This window comes from Myotis davidii, unplaced genomic scaffold (genome assembly GCF_000327345.1).
Source record: "Myotis davidii unplaced genomic scaffold, ASM32734v1 scaffold497, whole genome shotgun sequence".
In the NCBI taxonomy this organism is placed as follows: domain Eukaryota; kingdom Metazoa; phylum Chordata; class Mammalia; order Chiroptera; family Vespertilionidae; genus Myotis; species Myotis davidii.
Window position 1 is genome coordinate 4,743,265 of NW_006288434.1, and position 17,908 is coordinate 4,761,172.

The following is a 17,908-nucleotide window of genomic DNA, read 5'->3' on the forward strand; positions in this document are numbered from 1 at the left end:
AAATCTTTAATTATTACCTATAACTTTTCCATATTCTAATGCTAATCATATAAATTGTTATGCTAATACATAATGCTAATAATATAAGCTAATAATATAAACATATACTAATCAATACACTAACGCATGTTATTATACTATTTGTTTAAAATATGTGTATATATATTTAAACATTAGTCAAGTACTTAAAGTTAGTCTAGTAGGCAGCATGATGTATTAGGTTAAGAACTTCATATATTAGCCATGTGATTTAATCTTTCAGATTGATTCCTCTTCTGAAGAAATGGTTATTATAATAATATTTACCTCTTAGAGTTAAGATTAAATAAGAACATGAATATAAAGTGATTACCTATAATAAACAATGCACAAATAGCACGTATGATTATCACCATCAAGCTTGACCAATACTTAGAAATTGTGCACTCATATTTTTAATAATTCTTGTCTTTCTCATTTTGTCATCTTTCTAATTTTAGCACATTTTCCTGTAATATATATTCCTAACTTTTAACTTCTAACTCCATCTATGCCAAGGAGTAATTTAGTAACAGTCAACAGCTAGAACAAAACATCCCCTAAAATTTGATCGAATTCAATGTAACATGATCAGTATACTGTTTTGTAAGGATAGTTTCTCAGACTAATCTCTTTTTCAAACCAATAAACTGGCTTTTAGAAATAGGAATGATAAGAAAAACCTCAAACAAAACAAACCTAAACACTCAACTTTCATATATTTGTGAAATAAATATATTGTAAATATATCACCACAAGACATCTACCTTGACGTCAGATTTACACCATCTTTTAATCAGACTAAAATTCAATTTAATTGAATCCCCATAAGGAGACCAAATGGGGAAGACTTTCACAAAACAAGAGATATGTGTTTATGTTGGAATAGTTAAGCACCGAGCACAGTAAAGCAATAGTGTCCTGTGATTTACAGTGACAAAAAATTACAGACTTAATCCTGAAGGTAGTATAATCATTTCTTGATCCAATTACATGAAGCAAAGCAACCAGCTTACTGTTTAGTGATGTTTTCATATAAATGCTTCTCCAAAATAAGTGGTCCTATATCTGCTATAATTAAAATTCCTAGAATTTGAGAAGCTATAGAAAAATTTGGGTTTTTGGTTAGCTGTCTAAAATAACACAGCATCCAATGGAAAGCATAAACTAATCCCAGAAAAGGATGCATTTTACAAAGAAAAATTCACTAAAAGACAACATATTGTAGTCAGTGTGCCTTTCTTTACAGATAGGTTCTTAGATCAGAAGCATTCATAAATTAATTCTCCCTCAAACAGAAGAATATCATAATCATAAGCCTGGAAATTGCAGAGAAAAACAGCCATCTCATATCAATGAGATAGTGATTTTTCACAGTTAGGCATATTCACTATGAATGCTAAGAAAACGCTGGCTGCAAATTTAATAAGTAAGCATTCCTGAGGAAAGGTTTTGCTTTCCTTCCTCACGGAGTTTCAATTTTCGTTTTGGATTTACAACATTTGGTGTGGTATTGTTAAATATGTTTATGCATTAATTTTCTGCTCTATTTCCAATTCTATAGCAAAATCGAGCCAGAATTGGAGATGCTGAACTATTTTCCCACACCTCTATGCCAAGTTCCAAAATATACAGTTTAATTCTTTCACCATTTTGTTGCAAATTGACCAAAATACTGAGTTTATTTTCCTAGCTGAATTTATCTTTGTTCATCTGGAAGAGCAAACACTTCAGCCCTTCATCCTTGGCCTGTTTCAGACCTCAGGGATGATCATAGTTTTGGCCACATTGCTATTCTCCCTTATCAAAATAACTCCAGAGTTCTTGTTCAATCACGAAACGTCCCAAAGGGCTAAACACTTCCACCACTGTTTGTACTTAAGTCAACAGTAACAAGTGGCCTGCTGTGGTTTCCACTACCTTTGGTCCCATTATTTCAATGCAAGGGTGGGAAAAATGATTAACTGTTTTTTAAGCTCAGTACTTAAGCCTCTCACTCATATTTCCCCCTCTACACCACCCAGATGGATATTCAGGAAGCTAGGGCTAAATTCACCAAAAAGTATGGTGCTCCCTATCAACATGTCAACATGAAAAGAATTACTCATAGTTTAAAGTATAAATCATTCAAGAATCATATAAACAAATACTTCTACTTAATACAAACAATTGTTAAGAGTGTGCTTTTTAAAACTAGATTTATAGTAAATTCTTTACAGTTAAAACAATTTAAAAATAATAGTTTTGACCCAACTCACCAAGAGAAAACTATACTTTAAATAGTAAATGTTTTAACATTTTTTATGAACTTTTAAAGTGCAAATATTACTTAGGAATTTAAAAAATTCAAAACTGCAACTTCAAAGTGGTGCTCTGATATATAATTGATATACATAAGCACAACAAATGTAAGGTAACCTCAGATTTTACCTATACAATAAAACTATTTGAAATTTAAAATCAATAAGGCAATAATGAAAAACTAGAGAGATTATCTGAAAATAAATGCATTTTGAACAACTACTAGATACTAAGAAATGAACCACTTTATGCTGGATGAACCACTTTTTGAGAACAGGGATGCCAAAAGTGACTTTAATTCCTTAATCAATAAAGACTGCAAATCAAAGTTCGTCATGAACCTAAGCTTCCACACACTGGAGCTTAATCTGTCAGTTCTTACTTTAGGGTATGTTGTTAATCAACATTAGCATTCACACAGCATTTTAAATGTTTCTAATTTTAAAATTATTTCTTATACCAATGCTGTGAATGAAGATAGCCTATCAAAGACATTACTCATACATACAAGAAAGCAAAAATGGAAACCTCTAGCTATGAAATTAATAGTGAAAAGTCCCACAGGCTGGTGATCTTAGACTCTGAGTCCCTCAGAGAAGCAAATACATAAAAGTTCCTTTGCGGGGGACCAGGCCATTACTACTATGTAAGGCCTTCATAAAGAAAGTCCCATTAAAGAAGTACTCCCAAAATAAGATTACATAACACATAAGGAAACAATCTACTATAAGAAACAGGAACACAACAAAGAGGAGGATTAGAGTCTCAAGGAATGCATGTAACAGAGCTGATAAAAATACAAAATAATTATGTTTAAAACAATTAAAAACAAAAATTAAGCTAATATTTATAATTTTATATATTTACATAAAAGTATATTTGTAGTGACTTAATGAATACATACATCTCTATGCCTTGTACCATAAGACATCAGACTTAATTTAATTATAATATGAGTTGATATTCCCAAATTATTGAATATCCATATATTAAAAAACAATGTGAGTGTAAAATGTATTCTGTACCAAGCCCAGTTGCTTAAATTAGTGTTATCCTTGGAAAACAAAGATAATTAGCAATAGATCATAGTGAAAAGTTTGTATTCCACACCCAGCATGGCATTGAAATAATATAACCCTTATTTGACACCTTGACTTCTGTGCCAATCGAAACTTCTCAGTATAAATCATTTTACTTCTAACTTACAATGTTTGACTACACACTTTTTTTAAAAGATGGAAAAAAGCAGCATAAAAAGTACAACTAATATGGAAATGAAAAAGGCAACAGAGGGTCAATTTTTCATCTTTTCCTATTTGGACAAAATTTATTAGAGCTGAAACAATGCTAGAAGTTTTCCTTCACACAAAAATACTATCAAAAGAGAAAATTGTGTTCGACTTAAAATACTTCCTACTATTTAAAAACTTAAGCGGAATATTTATTCAATGTAGTACTGGAAGTCCTAGCCAAAGCAATTAGGCAAGAAAAAGAAATAAATGGCATCAAAATTGGAAAAGAAGCTAAATTATCTCTGTTCACAGAGGACATGCCCTTATGTAAAAAAAAAAACCCCAAAGATTCCACATGCAAATAAACAAGTTTAGCAAAGTTGCAGTATACAAAAGTCACCTGAAAAAAATCAGTTATGTTTCTATATACTAACAGTGAACAATCAGAAAAAAATTAATAGTGACTCCATTTAAAATAGCATAAAAAATAATGAAATACATAGCAATAAACTTGACCAAGAAGTGAAAGATCTGCATGTTGAAAACTACAAAATATTGCTAAAAAAAAATTAAAGAACATGCAAACAGATGGAAAGATGTCCCATGCTCATGGCTTGGAAGATTTAAGATGGCGAGTTATTGTTAAATGGGTACAGTTTCAATTGAGAAAGATGAAAAAGTTTTGGAGATTGATGGTGACAGAATAATGTGAATGTACTTAATGCCATAATTTGGTACGCTTAAAAGTGGTTAAAATTGTAATTTTTATGCATATTTTACCACAATAAAAAATGACAAAAACGTTAACTGGGACATAAAATCATTCCTTTATAGTAACAAAAATATATCTTATTTACTTAGCACCTACAATAAATGTTTATTAGTTTTATTTGATGAATATTGTGCCACTGGAATGGGATTCAAATTTTTACAATGAGTAGCATAAAACTCATTTTCTAGAAATACAGAAATGTCAATGTTGGAGGTAGTCACAGGATCAAGATCCTTGCTTATATTCCCTTTACATTAATTACATTAGTGTTCTATGTCCATCCAGTCTTTTCCATTCATTGTCCCTCTTTTCTAATAATCTCTAAGTTAAAACTTCATATATATTCAAAGACCTTCCAATTAGATAAGATATATGTTATACCAATTCATACTTTTCCAGAATATAAAATAAGAGGGAACATATCACATTTCATTTTATGCATAATCTTGATAACAATGTGACTAAAATATTATGAGAAAGAAAAGTTAAAGACCAGTGTCTCACATGACTACAGATACCAAAATCCTAAATAAAATACTAGCAAATACAATCTAGCAAGATATAAAAAGGAAAAGGCATTACCACCAAGTAGGATTTATTCTAGAAATGCAAGATAAGCTTAATATTTGAAAATCAATTAGTATAATTAGCCACTTTAAAAGAATAAAGCAGAAAACCAAGTACATAATCATCTCAATTTAATAAAAATATCAAATATGAAAGACTATATGTATTATAAAAGGGGTAAGACCTTTATAAAGAAAACTAAAACCTTATTGAAATTTAGGAACACATATATACATAGAGTGATAGCATGTTCACAGGGCATATGGACAAAGTGCACAGTGTCAGTTAATAAGGATATTAACCCTCGAGTGCCAACCAATATCCTAGGAACTATGCTAAAATTGCCAAGGCATTTTGAGTTAAGGTTTTTAAATTTTTTTCCTCACAGAAAGAGTGAACTACTAGCATCTAATAGTGACACTGCAGGAGGAGCGCTGCGCTCCCGGCACTTTTGGGGAAAGACAGGAGGAGCGTGATCGCGCTCCCCGGCACTCTAGGGGTTAACATTATCCCCATTTTTATAGATGATGAAGCTGTGGCACAGAGGTTAAACAATGTAATCATAAGTTGCAGAGATAAAACTCAAGTTGTTTGATCCCAAAGTCTCCTCCACAGATTCCATTAACTTAGAATCACATTAAGAGACCCTGATCCAATTCCAACTATGTGTGGCACTTCAATTCACTGTATTTCCATTTTCTAATACATAAAATAAGGATGCTGTTCGAAATCATCTCTCCAACAATTCAATTATATAACTGTAAATTGATGGAATTAAGAGAAACATCTTTGCTCCTTTGTCAAATTCTGCAAAATTATATACCAAAGTCAGGGGAAGATAGTTCTTAGGAGAGAATCTATGACAAAGAGTGGGGAAATAGCATACACAATTTAGCTAGTTTTCCGGGGGGGGGGGTAGGGGGGGAGATACACCTTAGAGAAAATTACTAACATTCTATTTTGCTGTTGGAAAGATTACTATAGAAACTAAACACATTACTCTAATTTTCTTTTTTTTCCCCTTTGGTACCCACATTCTCTGCCAAATCTTAGAAACATGCTTGAACACATTTGGGGATAATATTAAGTGTCACTATAATTATAAACCATCCATACTAGCAAATCACATTAAAATGACATAAATGTGCTTTTTTGAGTCAGAAAATCAGCACTGAATAAAGCATCTTTAAAGATTCTGGATTCACTTTCTTTCCTCCACCTCCTAATTGTTACACCAAATGCCTCAGTTATTAACATATTTCAACAGGTAAAGAAAAATTAAAATAACATATATGGTATTACATTAGTTTGAAATGGTTTGTCAGACACAGTCATATAACATGTATATAATTACTTCCACGTAAAATTATATCATTAAAAGTCAATTAAACCTTGTATACCAATGTTCATAGCAGCATTATTCATTATAGCCAAAAGGTAGAAACAACCCAGATATCAATGGATAAATAAAATATTATATATATAATAAAACAGTACTAATTCATAGACAGGAATGAAATTCTGACATATGCCACTACATGGGTGAACTTTAAAAACATTACCCTAAGTGAAATAAGCCAGACACAAACAGAGAACTATTGTATGATTCCTCTTATATGAGGTACCGAGAATAGGCAAATTCAAAGTGACAGAAAGTACAACAGAGGTTACCAGGAACAGGGATGGGAGAACGGGAATGTGGAGTCATCATTATAATGAGTATAGAGTTTTAGTTTGAAATAATGAAAAAGTTCTTGAAATGGATAGCGGTTATGGTCACACGACACTATGAATATACTTAATACCACTGAATGGTACATAGAAAAATGGTTAAAACAGTGCATTTTAGGTACTTATATTTTACCACACAAAAAATAATTAGAAAAAGTTAATCAATGATACTGGGAACCTAATATAATAGGTACAAGGCAGAGAAAGAAAAACTAAGATTTAAAAGACCAGTTCTTAGTACTCAATGATGTTAAAGACATTTTATTTTACATCAAGCAACATGGCAAACTAATTTGAAATGAACATTTTTCTTTTCCATTACAAAAGCAAAAGAAATTTTGGATAAAACATAGTAAGAATTTGTTTTAATACATGAAAGTGCTGTATGTCTTTTCTCTGGCCTAGCCAGTGGTCGGCAAACTCATTAGTCAACAGAGCCAAATATCAACAGTACAACGATTGAAATTTCTTTTTTTTAAAAATATACTTTATTAATTTTTTTACAGAGAGGAAGGGAGAGAGATAGAGAGTTAAAAACATCGATGAGAGAGAAACATTGATCAGCTGCCTCCTGCACACTCCCCACTGGGGATGTGTCCGCAACCAAGGTACATGCCCCTGATCAGAATCAAACCTGGGACCTTTCAGTCCACAGGCTGACGCTCTATCCACTGAGCCAAACCGGTTTCAGCTGAAATTTCTTTTGAGAGCCAAATTTTTTAAACTTAAACTATATAGGTAGGTACATTGTTATTAATTAGGGTACTCCTAAGGCTTAGGAAGAGCCACACTCAAGGGGCCAAAGAGCTGCATGTGGCTCGCGAGCCACAGTTTGCCGACCACTGGGACCTATTCTCCACCATTTTCCAACCTCCGTGCCTGGGAGTGTAACCCGTATGAATATATATCTGTACTCTGTCCTCTGCTTTCTGGTTGGCTTCAACTAATGAGGGACAGTGGCAGGAGAGCAATGAAAGAGGAGAAAGAAGTCAGGGTATTTATTCCCTGTTCTGATGGACCTCTCCCTCCCTGGCGTTAGCCTAGTGGTAGCAACAACATCCCAGTGTTATTAGATCCAGATACTGTACTACCTCCAGTGGTTTCCCTTCCCAGTCAACACCTACTTCCTTTTATTAAACGCTCTTATTCTGCTGGGTTTAAAAATGCTATCTTTTTCTGACTAATTCAATAGCCAACCTTGAAAGAAGTAAACGCAAATCTCGAAGTATCAGAAATGAAGAGGGAACACTGCGTCATGGTAATGAGGGTAACGAGTGGGAAGTGAGCCCATCGTGGCAAGTGGAAGTGTCAGTTTGGTAAGGGTTTAGGGGTTGCACAATGGCATTCAGGGGCTGGAGACAAGGCTTAGAGACCGAGTTAAGGAGTCCTTTGCCTAGGCCTGGGGCCAAAAAGAGCTGCTTCTTCAGCAAAAGGGATGATCTCTTAAGGCTTCACCAGACTAAAGAAATAGCATAGACGTTTTCTATAATGGGCACCAAAGTGGGAGGGAGCAAGAAAGAAAAACACCAACCTCTCTCTCCTCTCTTACTCCAATCTCCTGTTTGTAACACTCCCCAAAGGATTAGAAATGGCAAAACAAACAAACAAACAAAACTGAGTAAACTGGAATAAAAGGAAATTGAGGAAATGAATAGAAAGAAAATACAGACAGCTAATGAGAGTAGAAGGGACAGGAAAAAAAAGTGGTTCAAAGACTAAAGGGTCTCTGGTTAAATAAGTTTGGAAACTACACCATTCAATAAAGTTTACCTGTTTTCTTTACTGCGGGAGCTTTTGTATTCTATCAATATTAGGAATCTCTAAGAAAGAATTAACTGCTTTTACCCTGGAAGGGATATGGCCCATTGACTTCATATGGGCACATTTCTAGATTCTACACCTATGCTTCATGGGGGAGGAGGAGCTGCAATCCCATTACTTAGGTCTTACATTTCTTAAGATTTGGAATGAGTAGGGATAAAGAAGTTGCTTGCACAGGGGTCAAACAGATCTACTACACACATTTTAAAGCCTCAAAACAACTAAAGAAAAATGCCCTTTTAACTGAGTTTGGTCGTCTTTACAAATTTGTAAGAAAAAATAAATTAACACTTCTTTACTTGACTCTTTTTCCCATTCTGTATTTTGCCAATAGCTTTGTTTCCAGAGGAAATTATACCTTTATACAAAAACAAAAACATAACTTCTATCTCCATCTATTATAGTATTTCTCAGAGATAAAAGTTCAGCCCTCTAGAGGGTGTTTTGAAAAAGTATTAGGGTGTTTTGGGTTGACTCAATGATTGAGTGTCACTACTGGCATTTAAGACTCTCACAGATACTCATGTAGCTGAAAATCCTGTTTATAATATTTGGACATAAAATTGAATTCTGTTTTAAATCTAAACAATATATTTTTTTGCATGTCTGCTTGATTTTATTATACACTAAGAGTTCTAAGGCAACTACTGAAGTGAAAGGAAAACTAAACTTTGAAACTTTACTACGAGTTTGCCACTATTTTCAAAAATCATGCTACAAACAACAATACCATGGTATCTATATATATAAAAGCCCAGCGACTGGAACGGGGAACAAATGGAATGACCGGTGGCCATGACGCACACTGTAGCAGCTAACCTGCCTGATCCGGGCCCCAATCAGCCCCCCACCCCCGGCTAGCCACCACCCCATCTCCCAGCTGGCCCTGCCCCTGATCTGCCCCCAACACCCCGATTGCGGGAAGGTCCGGCCAGCCAACTGCCTGTGGCCCCTCCCCCCCGCCAGCCCAGCTCAATGGGCTCCTTTCAGGGTGGGCCTGCCAACCCTACCTGTGCACGAATTCGTGCCCTTTGCCTATAGTTTAATATATACCTACACAAGTCTATTTGTACAAGTCAGATTCACAGTAATTATACGTATTTGATTATGTTGTTATGTCTTTTAATGTAGTCATGCCAGAGTATTTATATATGAAAATACGCATCATTGTACTTAAGTTACTTTCCTTTTATTCTGTATATTTTACATAAATATTATATATTTTTGAGATTATATGTATATGTAGGTTATTTTTCATTTTCATTTCACGATAGTAAAGGAGGCACAATAAAATATTTGTTACCAAAAGGAACACTCACTGGCATGGTGGGTGAGGTTAGGGTGTTAAAAATGAAAAATAAGGGGCTCCACTGGGTGGCTCAGTTGTTTGGAGCTTCCTCCTGTGCACCAAAAAGGTTCAAAAAGGTCGTGGGTTTAATTTCTGATTAGGGAAGAAGCCTAGATTGTGGTTCCAGTCTCCCGTAGGGGTCCACACTGGAGACAACTGATCAATGTTTCCCTCTCACTCTCTTTCTCTCCCTTCCTCTTTCTCTAAAATCAACAAAAACATATCCTAGAGTGAGGATTAAAGAAAAAAGAAAGACTTTTAAGATGATCCGAAGACAGGAGAGGACTGTGGTTCTGACGAAATTGAAAACCATCAATCTAAAGATAACAATACCACCCTGGTTCAAAAAGGGGTAGAGGACGAGAGGGTACAGGGAGGGGAGCATGAGCCTCTTTTCACTAACCTTCTAAGTTTCCATGCTTCTGAGAAAGCGCAACTTTACTGTGTCTCGGTTTCTACCATTTCACAGCACCCCCACTTCCTGCACTACCTCACTCCCTACTGAAACTGATTAAAATACTTGGACCTAAAAGGAACAGTAAACGCACAGCCACTGCTACCATCTCCTCAGGAGCCTCTGAACCTGCCAGCTTCCACAGAGGTGAGGTCATCTCCATTCTCATTCCTGACAGGGAACTCTGTGCTATATATCACCCTTCATTTGGTAACAGAATTCTTCAGAAACACTTACCTCAGTAGTAGTTCCAATGTCAGCAGATGGGCTGCATGTGCTGGTGTCTGGAGGAGCCGTGCCCACACTGCTTCTCACTGGGGAACTAGGAACAGGCCCAGCCATGGTCTCTGGATAGGCTGAAGCACTGAGGCTGCCTCTCTTCTGAATCTTATTCCACACTTTACGCATAATGTCAGTTAGCTCATACAACAGCTGCACCTGAGCAGAAGAAAAGGGAAAACAGTCTTTCAACTTCCAGGCACAACTGACTTAATGTGAGAAAATTAAAACAAGTCCAGGAAAACAAGAATATATATCAATGTATCACTGATCATGATCTATAATCTATGATAGGCAATTATTATATATTATCATGAATATTTTATCACCACACTATGATTCCAATAAGAGATACAAAGAAAAAATTCAGATATAAAAATTTATAATTTTCAGCATTTTATCATGATTTGAATTTAAAACAGATATGATTTTAGTCACACTTGAAATCTGCCTCATTAGCAATTGGATATTTTATAAGCAATTTAGCATTTTTGTAGAAAAATAATGCTACTATGATAATAATGCTAATATAACAGGTTATTCCAGGACAGATTTCTTTTTACATATGAATAAAGCAAACATAAAGAAATGCCTCTTAACAGAATCAAGTTAGAAATCAAATATATCTTAGTAAGTATGATTATTTGGTGTTTTATGAAATAATTAACATTCTTATTTGATTCCCACATTTAAATCCTATTTCTCAGGGGAATATATCTGAAACTGGACTTCTTGCCCATCAAAATAATGTGGAAAAAAATAATAGAATAGTAAAGGAAAAATGTTAAATATGAGACTTTTCTATAGATAAAGAACATAAACCATCCAACCTACTATTTCCCTAGGATTTGTCATTCCAATATTCACAGAAAAAAAATGTTTTAACTTGCACATTGTTTGACTAAGTTCTAAGATATTTACACAAGATTTCATAAATAAGCATTAATCATGGAATTTGTATGACAACATATTGCCATATACTGTATAAAATAAGCCCAGAGAAAAAATGCCAACACAATATATAAGCAAATCCACAGCTGGATACCATATTCTGCTTGCCATTAAAAAAAAAAAAAAGCAAAATTCTTATATTTATAAAAAGTTTCAGCCCCAGGACACATCCAGATGATAAAGCTGGCTTCTTATGTGGGCAGAACAGATGCATAAAAACACTGTTGTCAATCCTTATTTGATATAAAACAGTACTGGGTTACAGTTTTCTCCTTTTTGTGTGATGAAGTCTCAAATCTCAGGTTATAGCTCTTTTTGTTAAAAAAAAATAATCTAATGGCTAGAGATCTTACAAAAAACCTCTTAAAATTTTAGTTCAAATTCTTTCGTCCTTCATTATCATGAATAAGTTCTCTCTAAAAAGAAACAATCTATGGCAACCCAAATTTTTTAAATGATTATTTTACTTTTCCTTAAACAGTTAGAACTGACAAATAAGGAAAGCATAAGCCAAAGAAAACAGGTTCTAAATATTTCTAAGGGCATAAGGTTTATTTACTTAAGGGATAGATGCTAGTTTATTGTCACTACTTCTGATTGTAACACTTACCATTAAATAATTGTATACGAATGTCACAAAGGATACTGTGTATTTAACATACCAAGCAAACTCTGACACAAACTTTAAACCTATTTTTATTTTCAAAGGAGAGAGTTGCTATCACAGAGCTGAGACTTCCCAAAATCTCTTTAAAATGAGCACCATGAGAGGCAGCAGTATATGGGATGTGTATGAAAATAATTAAATATCAATATCTGGAGTATCAAATAGTAACTCAATATCAAAAATGTAACATTTTGTTTAAAAATTAATTTCACATACAGATTCTCATTTCATCTATGACCAGTCAGAAAGGAGACAACTGGATTAGAGAGGCTGCCATAAGCCTCAAGGAGATCCATTCCTAATGGATAGACAGGATTTAGGTGGGTGCAGAAAGCCATTCCAGTTAAAAGAACAGCAAGAGCAAAAGCCAAGTGCAACAAATGATCATCATATGATGATGTAGGGGCAATGGAAAATCCTATTCTGTTAGGAAGAACTTGTCTTACAGGGTATTAGTAGAGTCTAATAGAAGAGTTGTCAAAAGGTAGAGAGGAAGAAGAAAAACCATGGGTACACAATGTCAATGGAAACCACAGAGGAATGACACTTCAACAAGCAATTACTCATACTTTTTTTAAATCTTTATCGTTGAGGGTATTACAGATGTCCCCCTTTTTTCTCCCAATTGCCCCCCTCCACCCAGTCCCTGACCCATCCCAAGGCTTTCACCACCCTATTGTCTGTGCCCATAGGTCATGCATACATGCATATAAGATCTTTGGTTAATCTCTTCCTGCCTCCCCTCCCCACTTCCCTCGAAGATTTGTCAGTCTGTTCCATGTTTCCATGCCTCTGGTTCAATTTTATTCACCAGTTTATTTTGTTCATTAGACTCTCTTCCACACCTGGATCCCACCCTGCCCCAGGCCTTCACCGACTCTATTGTCTGTGTCCATAGGTAATGCATAAATGCATATAAGTTGTTTGGTTAATCTCTTCCTGCCCCCCCTCCCCGCTTCCCTCTGAGATTTGTCAGTCTGTTCCATGTTTCCATGCCTCTGATTCCATTTTATTCACCAGTTTATTTTGTTCATTAGACTTCTTATTTTGATTTTTAGATTCAATTGTTGATAGATAGGTATTTATTGCCATTTTCTTCTTCCTCCTCTTTCTCTTCTTAAAGAATACTCTTCAACATTTCATGTAAAACTGGTTTGGTAGTGGTGAACTCCTTTAGCTTTTTCTTATCTGGCCAGCTCTTTATCTGATCTTCAATTCTAAACGACAGCTTTGCTGGGTAGAGTAATCTTGTTTGCAGGTCCTAGCTACTCATCACTTTGAAAATTTCTTGCCACTCCCTGTGGCCTGCAAAGTTTCTGTTGAAAAATCAGCTCACAGTCATATGGGCACTCCCTTGTAGGTAAGTGCTTTTCTCTTGCTGCTTTTAAGATTCTCTTTGTCTTTAACCCTTAGCATTTTAATTATTATGTGTCTTGGTGTGGGCCTCTTTGGGTTCATCTTGTATGGGACTCTCTGTGCTTCCTGGACTTATAAGTCTATTTCTTCTATCAGGTAGGGAAATTTTTCTGTCATTATTTCTTCAAATATGTTTTCAATATCTCACTCTCTCTCTTCTCCTTCTGTCACCCCAATAATAAGAATATTCGTATGCTTGATGTTATCCCAGAGGCTTCTTACACTATTTTCATATTTTTTGCATTGTTTTTTATTTTGCACTTATGATTGGATGTTTTTACTTCCTCATATTTCATATCAATTTGATTCTCAGAATCCTTTACTCTATTCTTGAATCCCTGTAAATTATTCTTTATTTCAATTCCTGACTGGTCCTTTTTCATGTCTTGAAATTCTAAGATCCTTATAAGTCTCACTAAGTCCCTTGAAGCTCTCATTAAGCTCCTTGAGCAACCTTATAACCATTATTTTGAACTCTATAGCTTGCTTGATTCCATTTCTTTCCTTTTCGATATGTTTCTTTGTCTCTGCATTTTGGTTGCTTCCCTGTATGTGTTTCTATGTATTAGGTAGAGCTGCTATGTTTGCTGGAATTAGTAGAGTGGCCTTGTGTAGTAGGTGTCCTGTAGAACCCAGTGGAATGAAATTTCAATAAGCAATTACTGATATGTTTTGAATAGTGCAGAGAGCTCTAAGTGAATATGAATTGAGAAAGACTATTTCATTTGGCATGCAGGTTGTTACTAATCATAAAACCTCAGCGTTAAGGTGGTGGTGGGTAGGAAGAGATCAAACAAAGAACTTGCATGCATAAACAACAGATACATAAAGTAGTGTGGTGAAGGCCTGGAGTGGGGGTGGGCTAGAAGGGGTCAATGGGGGAAAAGGAGGACATATGTAATATTTTCAACAATAAATATTTTTTAAAATAATTTTTTTAGAAACTTAGTTTTGAAAGAAAAAATTTTTACCAAAAAAATACCTTTTTCATATAGAGCATTAAACTTACATATTATAGTTTCCCGTATCGAATTTCCTTTAAAATATAAAAATGAAAATCGGGGGATCAGAGAAATCACAAATGAGTAAGTGGTACAAGAATACAAATCCAGGTTTGTCTGAACTCATGAGTGTGCTCTTAGACAGTAATGCTTAATTCCATTATTCTGATGAAAACTGAACATAGATTAAAGCAGTAAGGCTATGAGTAAATGGACAGGAAAGAAGAATAAAACCTATTCTTTCTCTAGTTCCACATACTTTTAAATCCAAAAATGCAAAGATAGTTTTGTTCCTAGGAATGCTATATAGGAAGAGAAAATAATAGCAATTTATTGGCAGAGGGAAAATTGAAATTATAGAGATTTCCATAGGCTTATTTAATTTTGGGATGAACACAAATTTTAAGGTCTGAGAGACTAGTGTCTAAAAAGATTGAAGGGAATTGTATAAGTTTGTAAAACAGTTAAGATGAAGGGACTACTTGACAGAAATCATCCCGGGGGGGCGGGGGGGGGAATCTGATTAATCAACAAAGTTATATATTTTCTGTGTCCAAGGCTCCTGAATGGCAATGAGTTCCAGGAACTGACACAGTAGTTTAGGTCTCTATAGTTGATATAAAGAACTACAACAATGTCTGATATAACAATGAATTTTCTCTGGGCCTTCCCTATGTATACAACCAACACTACTTTTTTAAGTATATAAATTACTTGAGGCCTCTGTGTCTTGGCAATAATGAACCAAATTAATTAATGTATAAGGGTCAACGCGATGTCACTCTAATGGATAAATAAAAGAATAATATGTATTTAAGTAGGAATTATTTCTCGAAAATGGAATCAAGAAGCTTATCCACTGACTACAATCAAAAGTCCACAAAGCTTCTGATAATATATGCAAATGCTACTGTAAGGTATTTACATTGTTCTGGGGGAAAAGCTCATAGCTTTTATCAGATTTTCAAAGAAGTCCAGAGCACACAAAAAAAGACAAGTACTGTTCTTCACAAAAAAAACAAAAAACAAAAGCAGATGAATTTATAAGCAACCATTCATGAGAAAAGTTTGAGTCATTAATCTTAAAAGAAAAAAACAGAAACATAAGAAAAATTTTAGGATCCTATATACATATGGATGTTTGTATTTTACAGATCCACAATACATTTATGTGAGGTAGGATACACAGAAAATAAAGACACATAGATATATTTCACTAAGAAAGATTAAACATTTTTTGAAAAAAGATTTTATAAAGTTTAAAGGCAAATAAACATATTACCAATATAGGGTTTGTATTTATAGAGTATAAGGGAAGATCTTCAAAATAAGAAATGTAACAGAAAAATTGGGTACAAAAATTATCAATTTATAAAAGAGCAAATTCACTGGCCAATAAACATTCAAAAACTGCTCGACCTTATTAGTAATCAGGAAAATACAAATTAATGTAAACAGTATGAATTGCCAGCTCACAAAAAAGCAAACTCAATGGCCAATAAACATTTGAAAAGATGCTCAAACATCTGGTTTCATTTCCCTTCAGCATGAAGGACTTCCTTTAGGATTTCTTATAGTTCAGATCTACTGGTGATTGATTTTTTTATGGGAAAATATATTTAGACTTCATTCATAAAAGTTATATTTATTTAAAATTCTGGGTTGAAAAGATTTAAAAAAAATTTTTCACAATTTAAAAATGTTGATCTTCTGACTTGTGGTTTCTTAGGGCAAGTAAGCTAAAAATCAAACCTTGGTTCTTTTGTTTGTAATGTATCATTTTTCCCGTGATACTTTCAAGATTGTTCATTATCTATGGCTTTCAAGAGTTGGGTTATGAAATGTATAGGCAGTGCCTTCCCTGTGTGTTTATCTTATTCATCTTTGTTTCCCTCATTTCTGGCTTACATATAGTGCTCAATAAATATTCGTTGAATTCACTTGTGGAAAAAAAAATCAAATCATCATTTGTAATTTTGACAGAATCCAGAGGAGAGTCTGGAAGCATATGCTAAAGTAACCACTCACAAGGAAGAGGTTTATTTGGAATCTCGTGTTTAATCATTAAAATTCTGATTAATCTGGCACACCAGGGTATAAAAAAGTATTAATTCCTTACTAAATCTTTGAGGACACACTGATTCTTCAAAGTGTATACTCTGTGTCTTCCTATTCTTTCAGGAATACAACTTCATTCCACCAGAGATATTCAGACAAATTTATGAGAAGGCTCTCACATAACAGAATTGATCTAAACTAACAAAATGGCATTCATATAGTATAGAATTTACAAGTTTTAAACATAAATATCTCACTTAAATTTCCCCAAATCTTATGATCAATTTTGGTTATAGCACATGGTTAATACTTTAACAGAAGTTGGTTTCTGAGGAATTATCAAGAAGATAGCCCGGCTGGCATGGCTCAGTGGTTCAACATCAACCTACCAACCAGGAGGTTATGGTTTGATTCCTGGTCAGGGCACATGCCCAGGTTTGTGGGCTCCATCTCCAGTGTGGGCCACGCAGGAGGCAGCTGACTGATGATTCTATTTCATCATTAATGTTTCTCTCTCTCTCCATCTCTGAAATCAATAAAAATATATTTTTTAAAAAGGAAGATAAAGTGGAATTAATAAGAATGATTGCATTCTGAGTGAAAGGGATTCTCAAGGCATGAGGTTTATTCAGTCTTGGTTTAAGTCTCAAATAAAGGTCCTTGGTATTTGAGCAGCAGCAAGTATGCCCTGGGAGGCAGATTACAGCAGAAAGGGACAGAGGAAGGAGATGTTAGAAAATACCGGCCTCACATAAGCCCCTACTAGTATCTATGTGATGACTTTGCTTAGAAGTGGTTTATATTTAAGCAACAACAAAATCTAAGCTTAGTTCCAAACAAGGCAAATATCTAAAGAGGATATCCCAGAACTCTAGTTTTGAGCAATAGTATTACATTTAATAGGATTCCATACAAGTCACAACATTACTATCTCAAAATAAATAAATAAATAAATAAATAAATAAATAAATAAAAGATATATTAATGATTAGTAACAGTGGAGTTCTAGACTAAAACAATAATGGTAACAGTATTTATTTTAAGCTAGGATGGCTATGGATAACCAGAACATGTAGAGTAGGATAATTCTCCCGAAGCTATATGATATTTTCTAAGTCCCTAAATTACAAGATCTCTGGGAGACAACTTCAAGTTACAGTTAGCTGCTGATCATACAGGGATTAAGCTACTACTACAAATAAATATGAATACTTTTTAAATATTATCTCTAAAAGTGTCTCCATATCCCTTTGTAATCTGTCCTTTTTTTTAGTCCACTTTCCTATCACTCC

The 17,908-nt window shown here is 34.3% G+C and overlaps 1 protein-coding gene across 1 annotated transcript in view; it reads right to left on the reverse strand.

The window, feature by feature from the left end:
* VPS13B (vacuolar protein sorting 13 homolog B (yeast)) overlaps window positions 1–17,908 on the reverse strand; it is a 624,807-nt gene that overhangs the window by 327,654 nt on the left and 279,245 nt on the right. Inside the window, exon 24 of the mRNA XM_006760303.2 lies at window positions 10,482–10,682. Coding sequence (XP_006760366.1) covers window positions 10,482–10,682 — 201 coding nt within the window. The remainder of the gene's footprint in view (window positions 1–10,481; window positions 10,683–17,908) is intronic.